The sequence below is a fragment of the Rhopalosiphum padi genome, chromosome 1 (genome assembly GCF_020882245.1).
Source record: "Rhopalosiphum padi isolate XX-2018 chromosome 1, ASM2088224v1, whole genome shotgun sequence".
NCBI classification, from domain to species: domain Eukaryota; kingdom Metazoa; phylum Arthropoda; class Insecta; order Hemiptera; family Aphididae; genus Rhopalosiphum; species Rhopalosiphum padi.
In genome coordinates, this window is record NC_083597.1 from 12791079 (window position 1) to 12807586 (window position 16508).

The 16508-nt window shown below is 25.2% G+C and overlaps 1 protein-coding gene across 1 annotated transcript; it reads left to right on the forward strand.

The window, feature by feature from the left end:
* Positions 1-364: 364 nt before the first annotated feature.
* On the forward strand, positions 365-16211 carry LOC132932122 (uncharacterized). Its single transcript, XM_060998348.1, has 20 exons — positions 365-667; positions 736-921; positions 1434-1583; positions 1694-1853; positions 2685-2861; positions 3319-3512; positions 3633-3798; positions 5079-5260; positions 5471-5739; positions 5825-5992; positions 6520-6577; positions 13258-13440; positions 13646-13795; positions 13865-14024; positions 14096-14281; positions 14345-14538; positions 14878-15043; positions 15205-15386; positions 15587-15855; positions 15932-16211. Exons 1-20 carry the CDS (start codon positions 647-649, stop codon positions 16128-16130), a joined length of 3420 nt encoding a protein of 1139 aa, XP_060854331.1. The 5' UTR covers positions 365-646; the 3' UTR covers positions 16131-16211.
* Positions 16212-16508: the final 297 nt, after the last annotated feature.

Genomic DNA, 16508 nt, shown 5'->3' on the forward strand with positions numbered 1-16508 from the left:
AAAACAACAGTTTGTATAATATGTAGTTACATCTACTACTTTTTCAATTATATTTTTTGTATTTTTGATCTATTATAGCTACTGTAGAACGTTGAAGCTCACATAAAATACTTACAAAACACTTTGGATTATGTAATATAAAATATGTGTTATATATTATAATAATTATTTATATTGCTTATGGCTATAATTTATCAAAAATTGAATAATATATCATAATTTGTTATATATTATATAAAAAAAGCAGGCGCAAAAGATAACTGACCTGAAATAATTTTAATAGTTTATTAAAAAACTATTGACCTATTGACCTTAAGTTGAACTCAGTTTTCGACGATTGAATCCAACCTAATCTAGTCGGTCGTCATCGTATAACATCCTCCGCCGATTGCTGGTTGTACAACATTGTGTGCTAGTATGAAACGTTAACTAGTTACCATTTTGTTCATAATTTATATATTTTTATTTGTCTCACAATAGTTGTCATTATTTTTTTTCCAAAAATTGCAAGAATTTTGAATATCTTGATTTAATTGCATAACATTGTCAATTGATAAATATTGGTCTCGCCATTTTTATATTATAGTATTTAAGTACTAAATTATATGTATACTTTTAATCTATTCATGTTTTATTTTTTTATAATATGAAGTCGTTTTGTAAAAATGTATGTAAAGTATTGAAGTATCAAATTATTCTCAATTATGTTGTTAATAAAAAAGTATTTTATTTCAGTCAAGTATGAAAATATTTGGTATTTTTACGTTACTTTTTGGTCTTGTACATGGTATAAATGATATTTTGCAATTAAGCCAAGGAAAGATACAAGGGAGTATTTTGATTTCGAGAAGTGGAAGAAAATTCAACGCATTTCAGGGAATACCGTATGCCAAACCACCTATTAGCGATCTTAGATTTGAGGTAAAACAGAATTATTGATTATTAACTCATATAACTTGCCATGAACAGTATTTTGGTTATAATTAAAGAAAAAAAAATTAGAACGTAAATATTTATTGTAATATTAATGGAGAGGCGAGTACATAAAAATATTTTGAGAGGGTGGGTTATGGTTGTATATTTTCATACTTATAAAGTTAGAAATTCATTGACAGAAACCATTTATACTCTATAAAAACATGCTTAATTATTTTCATGAATTTTTGGACGAGGGGTTAAGTCCCTAACACTTCTCTTCTAGTGTAAATGTATCAATTGCCTGTTAGTAGATATAATAACAAAAAATAACGAATTAAAAGTTATAAAAATTAAAGGATAATTACGTATGTGATATTTTAATCAGTTCAAAACAATTAAAAGTGAAAAAATACACACACATGCACGCTAAAAATAAAATTTTACTGAGCTATTACAAAATTTAAAACATTCTGTATACAAACAAATTAAAACCATATTATTGTGATATTGTATAGGATCCAGTACCCGCAGATCCATGGGTAGGTATTTTCAATGCTACTATTGAACCACAAGTGTGTATTCAGAGGAATTTATTCTATTATCAAGAAGTCGATAATCTTGTCGGTGCGGAGGATTGTCTATATCTCAACGTGTACACTCCAAAGGTAATCAAATAATATGATATACATTTAAATTTCAATCTCAAAAAAAAAAAAAAAAATATAAATAAATAAATGTCTGGATTAAAAATAATGTAATATTATAATGTATATAGATACCAAAAAATGGTGATAAAGAGCTTCTTCCAGTTATGGTTGCGATAGCCGTAGGTGGTTATTTTGCGGATGGTGGAGGTTTAAGTTTGTACGGTCCTCAGTATTTATTAGATAAGGATATAGTTCTAGTTACCATGAATTACAGACTTGGTATACTCGGTATTTATAATTTTTTTATTTATTTATATTATATGTCATATTCACTTAAGAGGACTTCGTAACCGTTTGCGTTGTCTTCATCTTACGAACGTAAACATAGCAAATTTGCGTTACGCGAAATCAAATTTATGGTGTTAGTTTTAATATTAGAGTAAATTTACCTATTATGAAACTTAAAGGTAATAATATTATAAGTTCTCATACGCTTTTATTGATATTTTAATCTTTAAGTGAGTTATGATCATTTTAAAGTTTTAATATTTTACATAACCATAACTTACTTAAAAAATTGAAAAAACAATAAAAGCTTAAATATATAACTAATAGATTAATATCTACTTCAATTGTATAATATAGGTATTTGATTGATTAATTATATGTGTACCTACTATTGTACTACATAAGTGATAATAAATTATTAAAATAAATTTTATTTTGGAAACCTGTTTTCCTTTTCGTTGATTAATAATATTTGGATTTTATACTATATCAAAAGTGAATACGTGACAGTGTATCTAGATAAATTGTATAATATTGTTACAAATCTGAACGATTTAATATAATTAAAAATTAAAGAATATCATGTCGTTTAGGTATTCTGATTTTCCTGCAATAGTGATAAAAAGTTTTACACATCATGGATATCTACATCGTTAATAAAATGTTATTTGTATTGCCCAAAAAGAATGTTTTATCGTAAAATAAAAAAAAAACATGAATGTTCTTTTTCTGAAATAGACAAAACCACAAAACTGATCAAGATTAACTATTTTGTGTAAAAATTGTATTTTTTAAGCATATATTTAATTAGTTTAACTTCATATTTTTTAGGCTTTCTAAGTACTGAAGATGAGGTTTTGCCGGGTAATTATGGCATGAAAGATCAAGTCTTAGCATTGAAATGGGTCAAAAATAATATTGAAAAATTTGGTGGGGACCCAAAAATAGTAACATTATTTGGTCGAAGTGCTGGTGTCGGATTGCATATGTTATCACCTATGAGTAAAGGTTATAATAAATTATTGCATTGGGATAACGTACAGTATAGGATAAACAATGCCGGATTTAAGTCTCAGAAGTCTGGGGTGCAACTGCTAATATTGGAGTCCCCTTAAAAAAATCTATTTATAAATAATTTGATGCATTGCTTATATATTTTTTTGTATTTAATAAAAGTGAAGATGGATTAAAAAAATATATTTTAACAATAAGGTTACAAGTGAGGATGAAATTGAGTTCATAACTGTTTAAAATAAACGGTTAAGTGTATTTATAATTTATTCAATTACATTGTTCAATATTCTTAATAGTTTATTATTTTATAAAGTTAAGAAATTTAAGACATCAACCTAAGGCTAAAGCAAATTTAACCCAGAGGCTCCGGTGCACTGCATTCTCAGCACAATTGCTAAGTCCGGCATTGGTGATACAATTATAAAGCATTTCAATGTAATATTATTTTTAGGACTGTTTCATAAAGCAATTATATCTAGTGGAACGCCATTAAATTTATGGGGAGTATCTCCACCAGGCTGGGCTAAACGGAGAGCTTCAGCTATATCCACTTTTGCTGGATGTCCTATGGAGCAAAAAAAAATGGTTCAATGTTTAAAACAAGTGCCTGTCGACGTATTAGTGAATTTATACAATAATATTTTTGTAAATATCATATTTTATTATATTTAAATATTAAAGAAAATGGTCAAAGTAATGTTGTAAAATATCATTTCCACTTTTGAGCTTAATTGTTCTTATTTATTTTATGATTTATTCTTACAGGAATGGAGAAATTATCCAATTATTAATTTCATGCCTGTAGTTGAAAATTGTAATAAAAAAAAAGAATCGTTTTTGTGTAAATATCCTTTGCTTGACTTTAAAGAAGAATCTAAAGTTCCAGTATTAATGGGAATGACTTCTGGAGAGGGTGGTATTTTTGCTTCTCGTGAGTAATATATATTTTATATCGACAATAATGATGGTATATGGTAATAAAATAATAATAAATAACATATTCTATATAAATAAAGTGATAGAAGTCTGCGGTTATGCGTGTATTATGCAAAAACTATAGGATAGATTTTGATAATTTGTTTAAAATTTTATTTCTTAGATACTTGGTCTTAATCTAAAAAATAAATTATTATGATATCTTCATTTATTATAAAGTTATTAAAGTTTAATAGTTTAAGTTTTTTTCCTTTATCTATAAATTTATTTTTTTTTATTAAATAATACATTTTTTGTTAATAATGAACCTAACTTTGATAACATTAATGAAAAATAACACTTATAAATTAGTAGTTAGGATATTGATGACTTTTGCATTTTTTTTTTTTTGATTCTATACAATGCTAACTTAGCTAAACATTTGTTTTATGCTTTCTTTATTCAGATTATTCTAATTTTATTTTGCATTTATTTTGCATTTTTAGGCAATTTTTTGTTTTTTTAACATTTTTAAGTAATTTTTTTATATTTTGGGTAATTTTGTAATTTTTGTATAATGTGGGGGCATATTTTAGATTTTTAAGAAAACGTGTATAATATTTAAAAAAATAATTTTAATATTATTATTGTGGGGTTTTTGTTGTGATTAAATTTATCGCGTACCGATAAGATTTACTGTTCGAGTGTTATAATTTGATAAAACAAGTGCTCTTTCAGACATACACCGATCATACACGCTTATCGAGTATTATATTTATAAATTGTATGAAATAAAAATGTATATTATTGTTTATTAATATTATAATTCATGTTTTAAATAACCTAATCTCATTATCACACCTATATCTCTAATAAAAATTATTATGCATAAAATATTTTTTTCACTTATCTAATTAGATTTTTTAGATCATTTTTAAGTTTTTAGGGCATTTTTGTGTGTTTTTTTAGGTCATCAACATCCTAACTTTATAAATTAGTATTTAAGTTAATATATTATGTAAAGTTGATATAAGTAGGAAATATAAATGAGATTTGTGTTACATACAACTAAACTAGGTATTTTTGGACGCCTCATGTATCGACAAACATTAAGTGATTGAGATTATTTGAAATGCCACCAAACGTAAAAATAAATTTCTTCTTTAAAGATAAGTTAAAGTTATTTTTTATACATAGACATATAGTTATAATCTGGTATTGTTTATTATTTTAGAACGATCAGTATTTGCTCATAAAAACAAACAAAATAAAATAAAATCTTTTTTTTTTTTTTAGGAATGTATAATGAAACTGATCTTGTGTATACAGAGTTCTTAGGCGATTTTGATCATTACATATCGTCATTGTTTCATTATAGATATACGACAATGTATACAGATATTTCAGTAATTGGGGATAAGATATTTGAACGATACTTTCCTGACGGTACTTTTGAAGACCCATTGAATGCTGTTAAAGTAAGTACTGAATGTTGTGTCAAATAATAAAAATATTTTAAATCATTAAAATTAATATTTTATATATAATGATCAGTTACAGCATTGAATGTATTATTTTAACGCTATTTAGTATCTATTCTGTTAACATAATATTAAACAACAGTCGTGTTGTAGTTTGTAAACACAAAAAGTTATAAAATTAATTGATTTAAAATCATATTTTTTTAGATGTTTTCAGGTGGATTAATTTTACATGGTGTTTTCAAAATGGCAGTTGAGCTGTCATCACCAGTTTATTATTACATATATGATCATTTGAATTATGTATCATTTAATTCGTTTTATGGACCATATCCATTTCCGAAAAAACTAGGTGTAACGCATGCTGATGATACCACTAGTCTATTTTTAAGAGCAGGACTGGAAGAATTACAAGGAGAGGACCTCAGTGTTTCAATACTGATGGTTGATATATGGACAAATTTTGCTACCAAAGAGTACGCGTTATCGTTATTATTTTTGTATCGATAAATAAATACATCATTCAATTGATTTAATGCAGATTATCTTTTTTTTATTTAGCGTTCTCACTATTGATGGCACCAATAAAGGAGAAAAATGGCCAACATTTAATACCAATAAATATGAATTTGTTTTAATCAATTCTAGTCGTCCTATAATATGTGAGAGACCGTACGTAGAAGAGTACGAATTTTGGAATGATTTGCCACTATTGTCTGGATTGAATTAGTTTTAGTAAAAACATAATAATTATGTATTTGTAAAAATATAAAATAATGTATACATTTTAGTAAAATAAATTTTTTGTAACAGCTTATAATTTATACATATATATTGATTGATTTAAGTTTCACTACACTAACTAATTTAAGAGATAACACAAAATATAATAAAACTATTTCCAAAACTTTAAATGCTATTTTAACAATTTTCGAATATTTTATTTTACATACAATTTGTCATATTTTAAAATGTTTTAATTTGGACGTTTAAGATTTACACATTGAAATATAGGTAGTTAGTAATATTTACTTAAGTGGTCATAAATTTATATATTATTACATCATTGTCATACGAAGGAAATTAAAATTTAGGCGCAAAAAAATGTACCAGTTTTAAAAATGTATTTTATATTCAAATTGATTTATTAAAATATTAAATGTATTATGTAATGAGTGGGTGTGAGATAACTTTATAGCTTGGTAACCATACCCATGTGTAAATAATATGAAAGTATTGAACATATTATACTACAGTTGCAAATGTAAACAGGGACTGACTGGGCCGCTGTGCTATTGTACATCTGCACAGCAGGTCGGCACAAAATAACCCGACGTGTATTGTGTTGCTGAAATACAATATTTACTACTATATAGACCCACCTAAATAATAATTAATATAATATATTATTAGTGTATTAGATTTAATTTTATACATGTAATACTTTTTATACTCTGCAGTGTATCACGTAACACACTATCGTGTAAGTCTGTTCAGGTCGAATTTTACTCGTTAGTCGTTATAAATTAGTGAATTCGCATACTATAATTACTATTTACTTGAAGTATTTAATATTATTTAACAAATCAGACTCTACAATATTTTTATGATGTTTCTTCATTGAAAAAAACACAGCACTCCCCACCTCCAGAATTAGGACTCTTATTTACATAATAGTAATAATGTTTCGAAATTTTTGTCCGTCAATAAGTAATTTGTTGTTTGGGTAAAATTGTGCGATCCGGCTGTTCTGTAAATAATTAAGATATATGTTAAATAATAATAATTAAAATATGCACACTAAAAGTCTTTAGTGGAGCTCCTGACCCCTCTAAAAAATAATAGTAAAAAAATTGATTGCAATACGAACGGAATTATTTTTATAACGTTACTACATTGACAACAATTACTAGGTTGTAGTCTAGGCACTAGTTACGTATGCAAAGTGGCAAAGTAGCCTAGTACTCTGCAAAAACAATATCGTTTGAAGACCTAACCTCCCACATTTTACAATCATCTTAGGGAAGGAAAACTGCTTTAATTTTTAAAAAAAAGTCACCTCATTAGAACCACCCAGTATTTGATCAGACGTCTGACGCGGAATAAATATGTTGCTTATAAAAAAATTTTAAAATGTATTAATTTTTATATTCAAAATCCAAAATTTATAGAAATAGCTTGGAGTTCACAGAAACATTTAAAATTCTATGGCAAAATTAAATTTTTGACCATTTAATACATCAACAATGATTTTTTTTATACTTCTCCATTTGTTGTTTTCCAAGTTAAATATTTTTTTACTAAAATTGTTTGTTAAATTTGTTATGCTTACTTTGTTTCACAGAAATTCATCGATCAATGGAATTTTGTAAATGAGAAGGTTAAAGACTCTAATACTTCATATATTTTAGTACCTTTCGTTAAGTCAAATCCTTAGTTGATTTCTGGCCTTCTGGGATTGGGTCACATACCACTGGAAACGATTAAAATTACTGAACATAGATTCTTCTAAATTAGGAAATGTTTGGCCGTAACTTCATAAATCATTATCTAAAGTCTCAATTTGGACTTTGGTGTCATCTTTGTTAAATAATAATATGATGGCGTCGGCGATAGGATTGATGAAAGTCTATGATAAAAACAAATAAAATTATAATTAGTGTATAGATCTTTATATTATGTATAATAATTACAGTATTGTATTTGTTAGATATTATTTAAGTAAAAAAAAACCAAAATAACCTTATATAATCAGTCTCTTTTGCACATAGATCATGTCGTATTTTTAAAAGTATCCATGTTGTTTAAGTGCACAAAAAAATGAGAAATAATAGAAGAATGTTTACTATGTTCATTTTTGAAAACAACTTTGAAATGTGGGTTTCAAATGATTTGGCACTCAAATGTCTAAAGGTCTTCAAATGTTAAATTTTCAATGTGTAAAATAATAAATAAAGTAATATACTGAAATTGTCGTGCCTATGACATTTTCCGAAAAAATGTACGCATCTTTTATATAAATGTAGGTATGTTGTACGTAAACAATACATTTAATTCATTTTGCATAATTTCAAGCAAAAAATCATAAAGCGTTTTGACAGAGGTGATAGTAGGCAGCATCAATGGTGATTACTGATGACAGGATCATTACAAATATATTACTGCAATTCTAATGAAAATTGAAATACATTGTTGAAGGTGTACACGGAAGAGTTTTAGGAGACCTCTACAAGTACACATGTACCATTTTTGTATTTCTGTTTTAAACGAATTTGTTTTACATATTTTTTTTTGGTATTTTGATTGAAAAAAAATAATTTTAATATTTATTATAGTTTGTGTCTTTAAGTTGTTTAAGATTGTTCCCTGTTCTTATAATATTTCAGTGTAAAAAATAAAATATAAAATATAATTTGATTTTCTACAGTAAGTTAGTTAGTAAGTTCTATCGTTTAGTCAATCATGTTTAACTGTTTAAGCTCAATAACTATTTTTATATTACATATAATTTAAATTTATTACCCGTATTTCATATATGTTTACCTTTTAACCTTAAGTTTGCCCAAATTAGTTGGTTTTTTTAGTGATAAGCTGATAAAAATATTTGACCTGAGTCGGCAATAAAAAAACTACTCTATATATCTACATATCAACTATTATATCGTTCATTGCTGACATTGTAATATATTTGGACTATAACTCAATTTATTATTAGTGTTTTTCTCATATTGGTTCCATTTCAAAGTGATCAAAGTGATTAACCTAATACATCGGCGCCCGCAGGAAATTTATCAGGGACGGGCGTCGGGCATAATGAAATCAAACACCAAAAAACACATTAAAAAATGTTTATTCTTTGTAAACTACAAAATATATTAGAATTATATGAAATAAAATACTAACCCCACACACTAAAGTAAAAATATGGATGAAATGTTTATAGATCAAAATAAAAGTTAAAATGTTCAACATTCTATTTGAATTTCAGAGGGGGAGGGGCAATGCCCCGTTTTGCCCCCCTCCGGGCACCCATGACCTATTATGTTATTTTCATAAAAATAAAATATTTAAGCACTGTACTTATTGTAAATATCTTAATTATTCAACTAAGAATTTGTTGAATTGACTATGTTGTGTTAAAATATTAGTGTTGTATTATATTAAAATATATTCAAATTGTGTTATCGTGTATCAGTTTATTTGATTTCTGTCTCATAAATTTATATGATTCGATCTTAGAAAATATTGGTAAATGACTAAGTTAAATAATAAAAAAAAATAAAAATTATAAATAAATATATACATTATACATTGTATATTATAATTTATTTTTATAAACTGTATGTTCAATTATTATCAGGACATTTCTTTATTTTTATTGCAAACTATATAAGCGTTTAAATTTTGAATTTTAAAAAATCTTATAGTAAGAAATTTATAAAAATTTTTCTTATTATATCCAAGATTTGAAAATGTACTATGTGATTCCTTATAAGTAACCTATATCGAAACAAAATAATTTAATTGTTTATGAACTTTGAAGTTATACATTTTATGACATTGCATAGGTATTCACCCGTAAAAACTATTTATCAATAAATATTAGACATTTTCACTAAATATTTATATAATGATTTTCTATCCGTGCTAAAATTTAGACTTTTTTAAGTTATTAATAAATATGTAAAATTTTTCATTCATAGATTCTGAGTGGAGTAATGAAAGTATTGATTTTTTATGATGTGTTTCTTTTTTTTTATGTATATGCACGGTAATTTGTCTATAAAATGCTTCGATTTTCAAAAATGGGTTTTGGATAACAAATTAGATCTAGTTTGTACTTTAAAGAAGGCAATTTTAAGAATTCCCAGTACTTATGTTTATAATTGGAAATAACAAACAAAAAATTAAGGAAAATGTGAATTTAAACGTAAATCCAATTGTATTAGTAAACACTTAACATTTTTATTTAATGTTGATATTACAATTTTCATTATAAGATACAAATTTTAACATTCTTTAATTATTCTTCTTGAGTTATTTATAGGTATTGGAAATTTTATTTACTCAGTAGATTATCAATAATCAATTTAATTTAATTAGGTAATATAAAAACATGCCTATAATTTTCCGGTAACGACATTGTATTATGTAACGTGTAAAGTAGGTACATTATGTTAAATAAAGTTCACGAAAGATAAATTTACTTTCAAAATAGTAATGCATATTGTATACATTTTATAGGTAGTGATATAATTAATATTAAACATGACCTGTGACATTCCGATAAAGAACTGTGCGAGATACTGAGCGAAATGTTAATCAAAATTTGGTAATTTATCATACATATTTTGATTTAGTAGAAAATTGAGTATATATGTATGATAAATTACCAAATTTTGATTAACATTTCGCTCAGTATCTCGCACAGTTCTTTATCGGAATGTCACAGGTCATGTTTAATATTAATTATATCACTACCTATAAAATGTATACAATATGCATTACTATTTTGAAAGTAAATTTATCTTTCGTGAACTTTATTTAACATAATGTACCTACTTTACACGTTACATAATACAATGTCGTTACCGGAAAATTATAGGCATGTTTTTATATTACCTAATTAAATTAAATTGATTATTGATAATCTACTGAGTAAATAAAATTTCCAATACCTATAAATAACTCAAGAAGAATAATTAAAGAATGTTAAAATTTGTATCTTATAATGAAAATTGTAATATCAACATTAAATAAAAATGTTAAGTGTTTACTAATACAATTGGATTTACGTTTAAATTCACATTTTCCTTAATTTTTTGTTTGTTATTTCCAATTATAAACATAAGTACTAGGAATTCTTAAAATTGCCTTCTTTAAAGTACAAACTAGATCTAATTTGTTATCCAAAACCCATTTTTGAAAATCGAAGCATTTTATAGACAAATTACCGTGCATATACATAAAAAAAAGAAACACATCATAAAAAATCAATACTTTCAAATTTGACAAATACTTGACATCCAAACAAACACGTTAAAAATAATAATATTTGGAATTATAAATTATAGTATTATTTGATACTATATTAACATGTGTTATTATTTAATCGAAAATAAAGATTATGGATATATATTTGTTATTAATGTTATTATAATATAATACTTATTAAAACAAAAATTTATAATATTATTTTTTAATATTGTTTATACTATCTAGTTAATACTTATAAGTTATCATTACATAATTACATTTAATAACTAGAGTTAATACCAGGTACCAAAAAATTAAAGTCACTATTATTAAATTAAACATTTTTTGTAATAAATGAATAGGTAATTAAAGAAATACCATTATGATATATATTTTTATTTCAAATAATCAATATAAAAATATTTTTTATTTTTAGTTACGTTTCGAATTTGTATTTGGTGCAGATTATGTGATACAATTATACCAAGGAGAGTGGATTGGTGGTAATTCAAGATCAAAAATGGACAATCAAAGTTTTAAATATTTATTTTTGATCTTAACTAATTAAAATTTATTATATTTATTATATAACTTCACCTTTTAACTCAAATATTTTGATGAATTGTTGTGATAAAGGTATTAGTTTTACAGCATTGAAAAAAATAAAAATAAAAATTGACCCGAATCAATAAGTAATTACTATCAACATGATACCCATCGTCGATTGCTGATTTTATTATGAAGAGGGACTATTAATCAAAATTATTTATTAGTATTTTATTCAATATTGGTTTAATTTTTATATAAATACTTTACCGAAAGCTATTTATATAGTACATATCAACTTCATGTCGAGTCTATTAATTTAATTTTATAAATATTTTTTCTTAATTTTTTGATCACTTCTTTTGAATACTTAGGTATAGTATTTTATTTTATTTTTTGTTATGTATATTCATATTTTTTGTGCTATTATATTTCAATTTATTTGATTTTCGTGTCATAGAATATTGCTTTGTCTTGAAAATATTACTCCCAAGTGATAGCCCTTGAAGTAAGTCATATGTATCTATAATGTATCATAAGAATACAATATCAAGGTTGTTATAGTATAGAAGACAGTTTACATAGTGTTTATAAATTGCAAATTGGATTATTTATAAAAATAACCAGGTTAAATATTAGTTCTACACAGAATTTTTTGTCTTTAAATTTATTTTTATTTGTTAGGGAATTATAATTATGAAACTTATGTTGCACTATAAATATTGTTATATAATTCGACATTTCAATTTAAGAAACATAGCAAATTATGTTACTAACATTTTAACTTTAGTTTATATTTAAACCATTGATTCGTACAAAATTAGAGAAATAAAAAAATTAATTTTGTGTACATAAAAAGTACTTATTAATTTTTAATAATTTATATTAATTTTACTATTTTTAGTATCTGTTATTTTGTTGTTATACTTGTCAAATAAAATTGGATACGCAAATTTAATTTAGTAATTCAATTATTTTTATTAGTAATCAAAGGTAGGTTGAACTCATTTTTAGTAGTAGAATATTAAAGGTATAAAGTATGTTTTTCGAAAATAGCCATCTCAACACCTAACACAAGTAATATTGTTTGATACTGATCAGTGTTATTCTGTGCTACTATTTAATCGAAAATATAGATTATGTTGATATATTTGTTATTTATTATACTAAATACAACAGAAATTAATATAGTTTAAATTATTTATAATTTAAATTTAGGAGTGATAAAATTTTAAAGTTATAAAAGAGTTTTGCTTATTTTTATAACATTGTTTATACTTTCTACTTTCTAGCGAATACTTATCAGTTATCACCACATTTAATAACTATAGAGTTAACATAAGATACCAAAGAATTAATACTACAAATCTCTATAATTCAAATAGAAATTATCTGTTAAAAATAAATTAATAACTAAACAGAAACTTTTATTATTTTGTTATTTTTTATTATAAATATTTTTATTTCAGATTAATATGGAAATATTTCTTATTTTTACGTTACTTTTCGGATTTGTATTTGGCGCAGATGAAGTGATACAATTAGACCAAGGGAAGTTGATTGGTGGTACTTTAATAACAAGAAATGGACGACAATTCAAAGCGTTTCAGGGAATACCTTATGGTAAATCACCAACTGGTGATCTTAGGTTTAAGGTAAATCAAACAAAATATAATTGTGATTCGTTGTAAATAAAAAGAATAAAATATATGAAAATGTTTATTCACGATATAATCAATTAACATTTCCTAGTGATTGAGACTTGACGCTTATACTCACTATTACTTTACTAAACTTCCTACAGTTGTAGTATCGAAATAATCAAATATTCTTATATTTAATTAAAATTTTTGTTATTAGGACCCAGTACCAGCAGAACCGTGGATAGGCGTATTAAATGCTACTACTGAGCCACAAGTATGTATCCAGAGGAATTTGTTTTATTATCAACAAGTGGACGTTCTAGTCGGTTCAGAGGACTGTCTATATTTGAATGTGTATACTCCAAAAGTAATCAAATAGTTTAAAATATTGAAATTGCAAAAATATTATTAATAATAAATATTATAATGTTTATAGATTCCAAAAAAGGGTGATAGAGAATTGCTTCCAGTTATGGTTTGGATTGCTGGTGGTGGTTATTTTGCGGGTTCAGGAGGTATAAGTTTATACGGTCCTCAATATTTGTTAGACAAGGATATACTTCTAGTTACTATGAATTACAGACTTGGAATTCTAGGTAAAATTGTTTATTATTAAGTAACTGTTATGATATTATATATTAAATATATTTGTGATTAATATTTTTAGGGTTTTTAAGTACTGAGGACGATGATTTGCCTGGTAATTATGGTATGAAAGACCAAGTCTTATCTCTAAAATGGGTACAAAAAAATATCGAGAAATTTGGCGGAGACCCAACAAAAGTTACAATATTTGGACAAAGTGCTGGAAGTGCTTCTGTTGGTTTACATTTGTTATCTCCAATGAGCAAAGGTTAATTATATAAGCATATTATAAGATCAAATTAAACTAAATTTTAAATCATTTATGTTGTAGGGCTGTTTCACAAAGCAATCATGGAAAGTGCATCACCATTAAATCTTTGGGGTGTAACTCCGCCGGGATATGCTAAACGAAGAGCTTCAGCTGTTTCCACTATTACTGGATGCCCTAAAGAGCCAAAACAAATGATTAAATGTTTGAAAGAAGTACCTGCAAAAGTGTTGGTGAACATTTATAACAACTTTTTTGTAAGCATATATATAATTGTATATATATATATATATATATATATAAATAAAAAATATTTAAAATGCACGTTTATATTTGTAAAGGCGCGTGTTATTACTAACTAAGCTGTTATTTATATTTATCTTAATTAAGTTGTTTATTAAGTATAATATTAATTTCAATACGTTTTAGTCGTTTTACTATTTATTTTTTTTATACAAATGAGATGAAGGCTCCCGGATTTTCCACTTTGCGATTACCACTTTATAGCTCATATTAACTTTGAGGTTCATGGCCTCTTCTATCGTCTTTTACCATAGTCGTAAACAGTTTTTGTTTTTTTTTATTTATTATTACAGGAATGGAGAAATTATCCAATTATTAATTTCATGCCTGTTGCTGAAAATTGTAATATACTAAAAAAATCGTTTTTATGCAAATATCCTTTGATTGACTTTAATCAAATATCAAAAGTTCCAGTTATAATTGGAATGAACACTGGCGAGGGTGGTATTTTTGCTTCTCGTAAGTTACTATGTTTCTATACTGCATCCATTTCTAAGTGGGCATAACATTTGGCTCATTAAAATCATTTTTACACACACCTTTTATTTAGATTTGTCGTAATGGATTAAATTTTTTTACAAATACATCAAGATTATATTTTTTGTTTGTTTTTTCAATAGGAATGTATAATGCAACTGATCTTGTGTATACTGAGTTGAAAGAAGATTTCGATCATTATGTATCTTCATTTTTACAGTATAGATATACTACTAAGTATTCAGATATTCCAGTAATTGGTGACAAAATATTTGACCGATATTTTCCTGATGGAACTTTGAATAATCCTTTGGATGCTGTTAAGGTATGTTTTAGTTTTGTATCAAATAATAATTCAAATATTTTTTTTACTCACAAATATAATAATATAATATTTTCATAATAGATAATAAGATTTTTTAAATACTTAAAAATCCTTTAAAAAGCCACCATTATTTAATTAACAATATATTTAAAAATATTACAAAATCATTTATTTTAATAATTAATTTATAATGTTTTTAGATGATTTCAGGTGGACTAATTTTACAAGGTGTTTTCAAAATGGCAGTTCAGCTGACATCACCAGTTTATTATTATATATATGATCATCTGAATTATGTTTCATTTAATTCAGTGTATGGACCTTACCCATTTCCAAAAAAATTAGGAGTAACGCACGCTGATGAAATAACCAGTCTGTTTTATACAACCGAACGTGGAGATTTGCAAGGTGAAGACCTCAATGTATCAAATCTTATGGTGAACATTTGGACAAATTTCGCCAGCACCGAGTATGTCATTATAATTGTATTGTTATATCAGTTAATACATTTGAATACGTTTAATTAAACTTTTACTTTTTTTTAGCGTTGTTACAATTGATGGTACACAAAAAGGAGAAAAATGGCCCACATTTGATACCAAAAAATACGAATTTGTTTTGATAAATACAAGTATTCCTGTAATTAAAGAAAGGCCATATGTTGATGAATATGAATTTTGGAATAGCTTGCCACTTTTATCTGGATTGAATGGGTCTCAAGGATCAGCTAAAACTGTATTTTAATTTTTAAGTTCATAAATTAAACATATTTGTATTTAGATAGTTTGGGTATTAGACTTTTTAGTATAAAAAATTAATTTATAATGTTTTTGTTTTCATTGTTATTTTATGAGAAAACCTAGAATTTGTCGTTGTGGGTTGACATTAAAGTTAAAATACAATCAAAAAGGAAAACATAATGACTAATGTTATCAATATTAGATAACTATATGCAAAACATTGAAAAATTGGTTTTTTAGTACAAAATTACAATTGACTTATAACAATTTTTAATATATAATACTAGTCATTACACGTTTTCCTGTATACAGACTTTCAACAATAGTTTACACAGAAAAGTATTCTAATTTTTCAAATTCATTTTAAAATTATAATCTAAAA

What these genes read in the sequence shown, in the direction of transcription:
- LOC132932122 (XM_060998348.1), top strand. Translation starts at nt 647, where the DNA reads ATGAAGTCGTTTTGTAAAAAT. An exon ending in ATTTATACAATAATATTTTT is followed by an intron (nt 3,513 to 3,632) that starts GTAAATATCATA and finishes TTATTCTTACAG; the next exon opens with GAATGGAGAAATTATCCAAT. An exon ending in ATTGTACATCTGCACAGCAG is followed by an intron (nt 6,578 to 13,257) that starts GTCGGCACAAAA and finishes TTATTTCAGATT; the next exon opens with AATATGGAAATATTTCTTAT.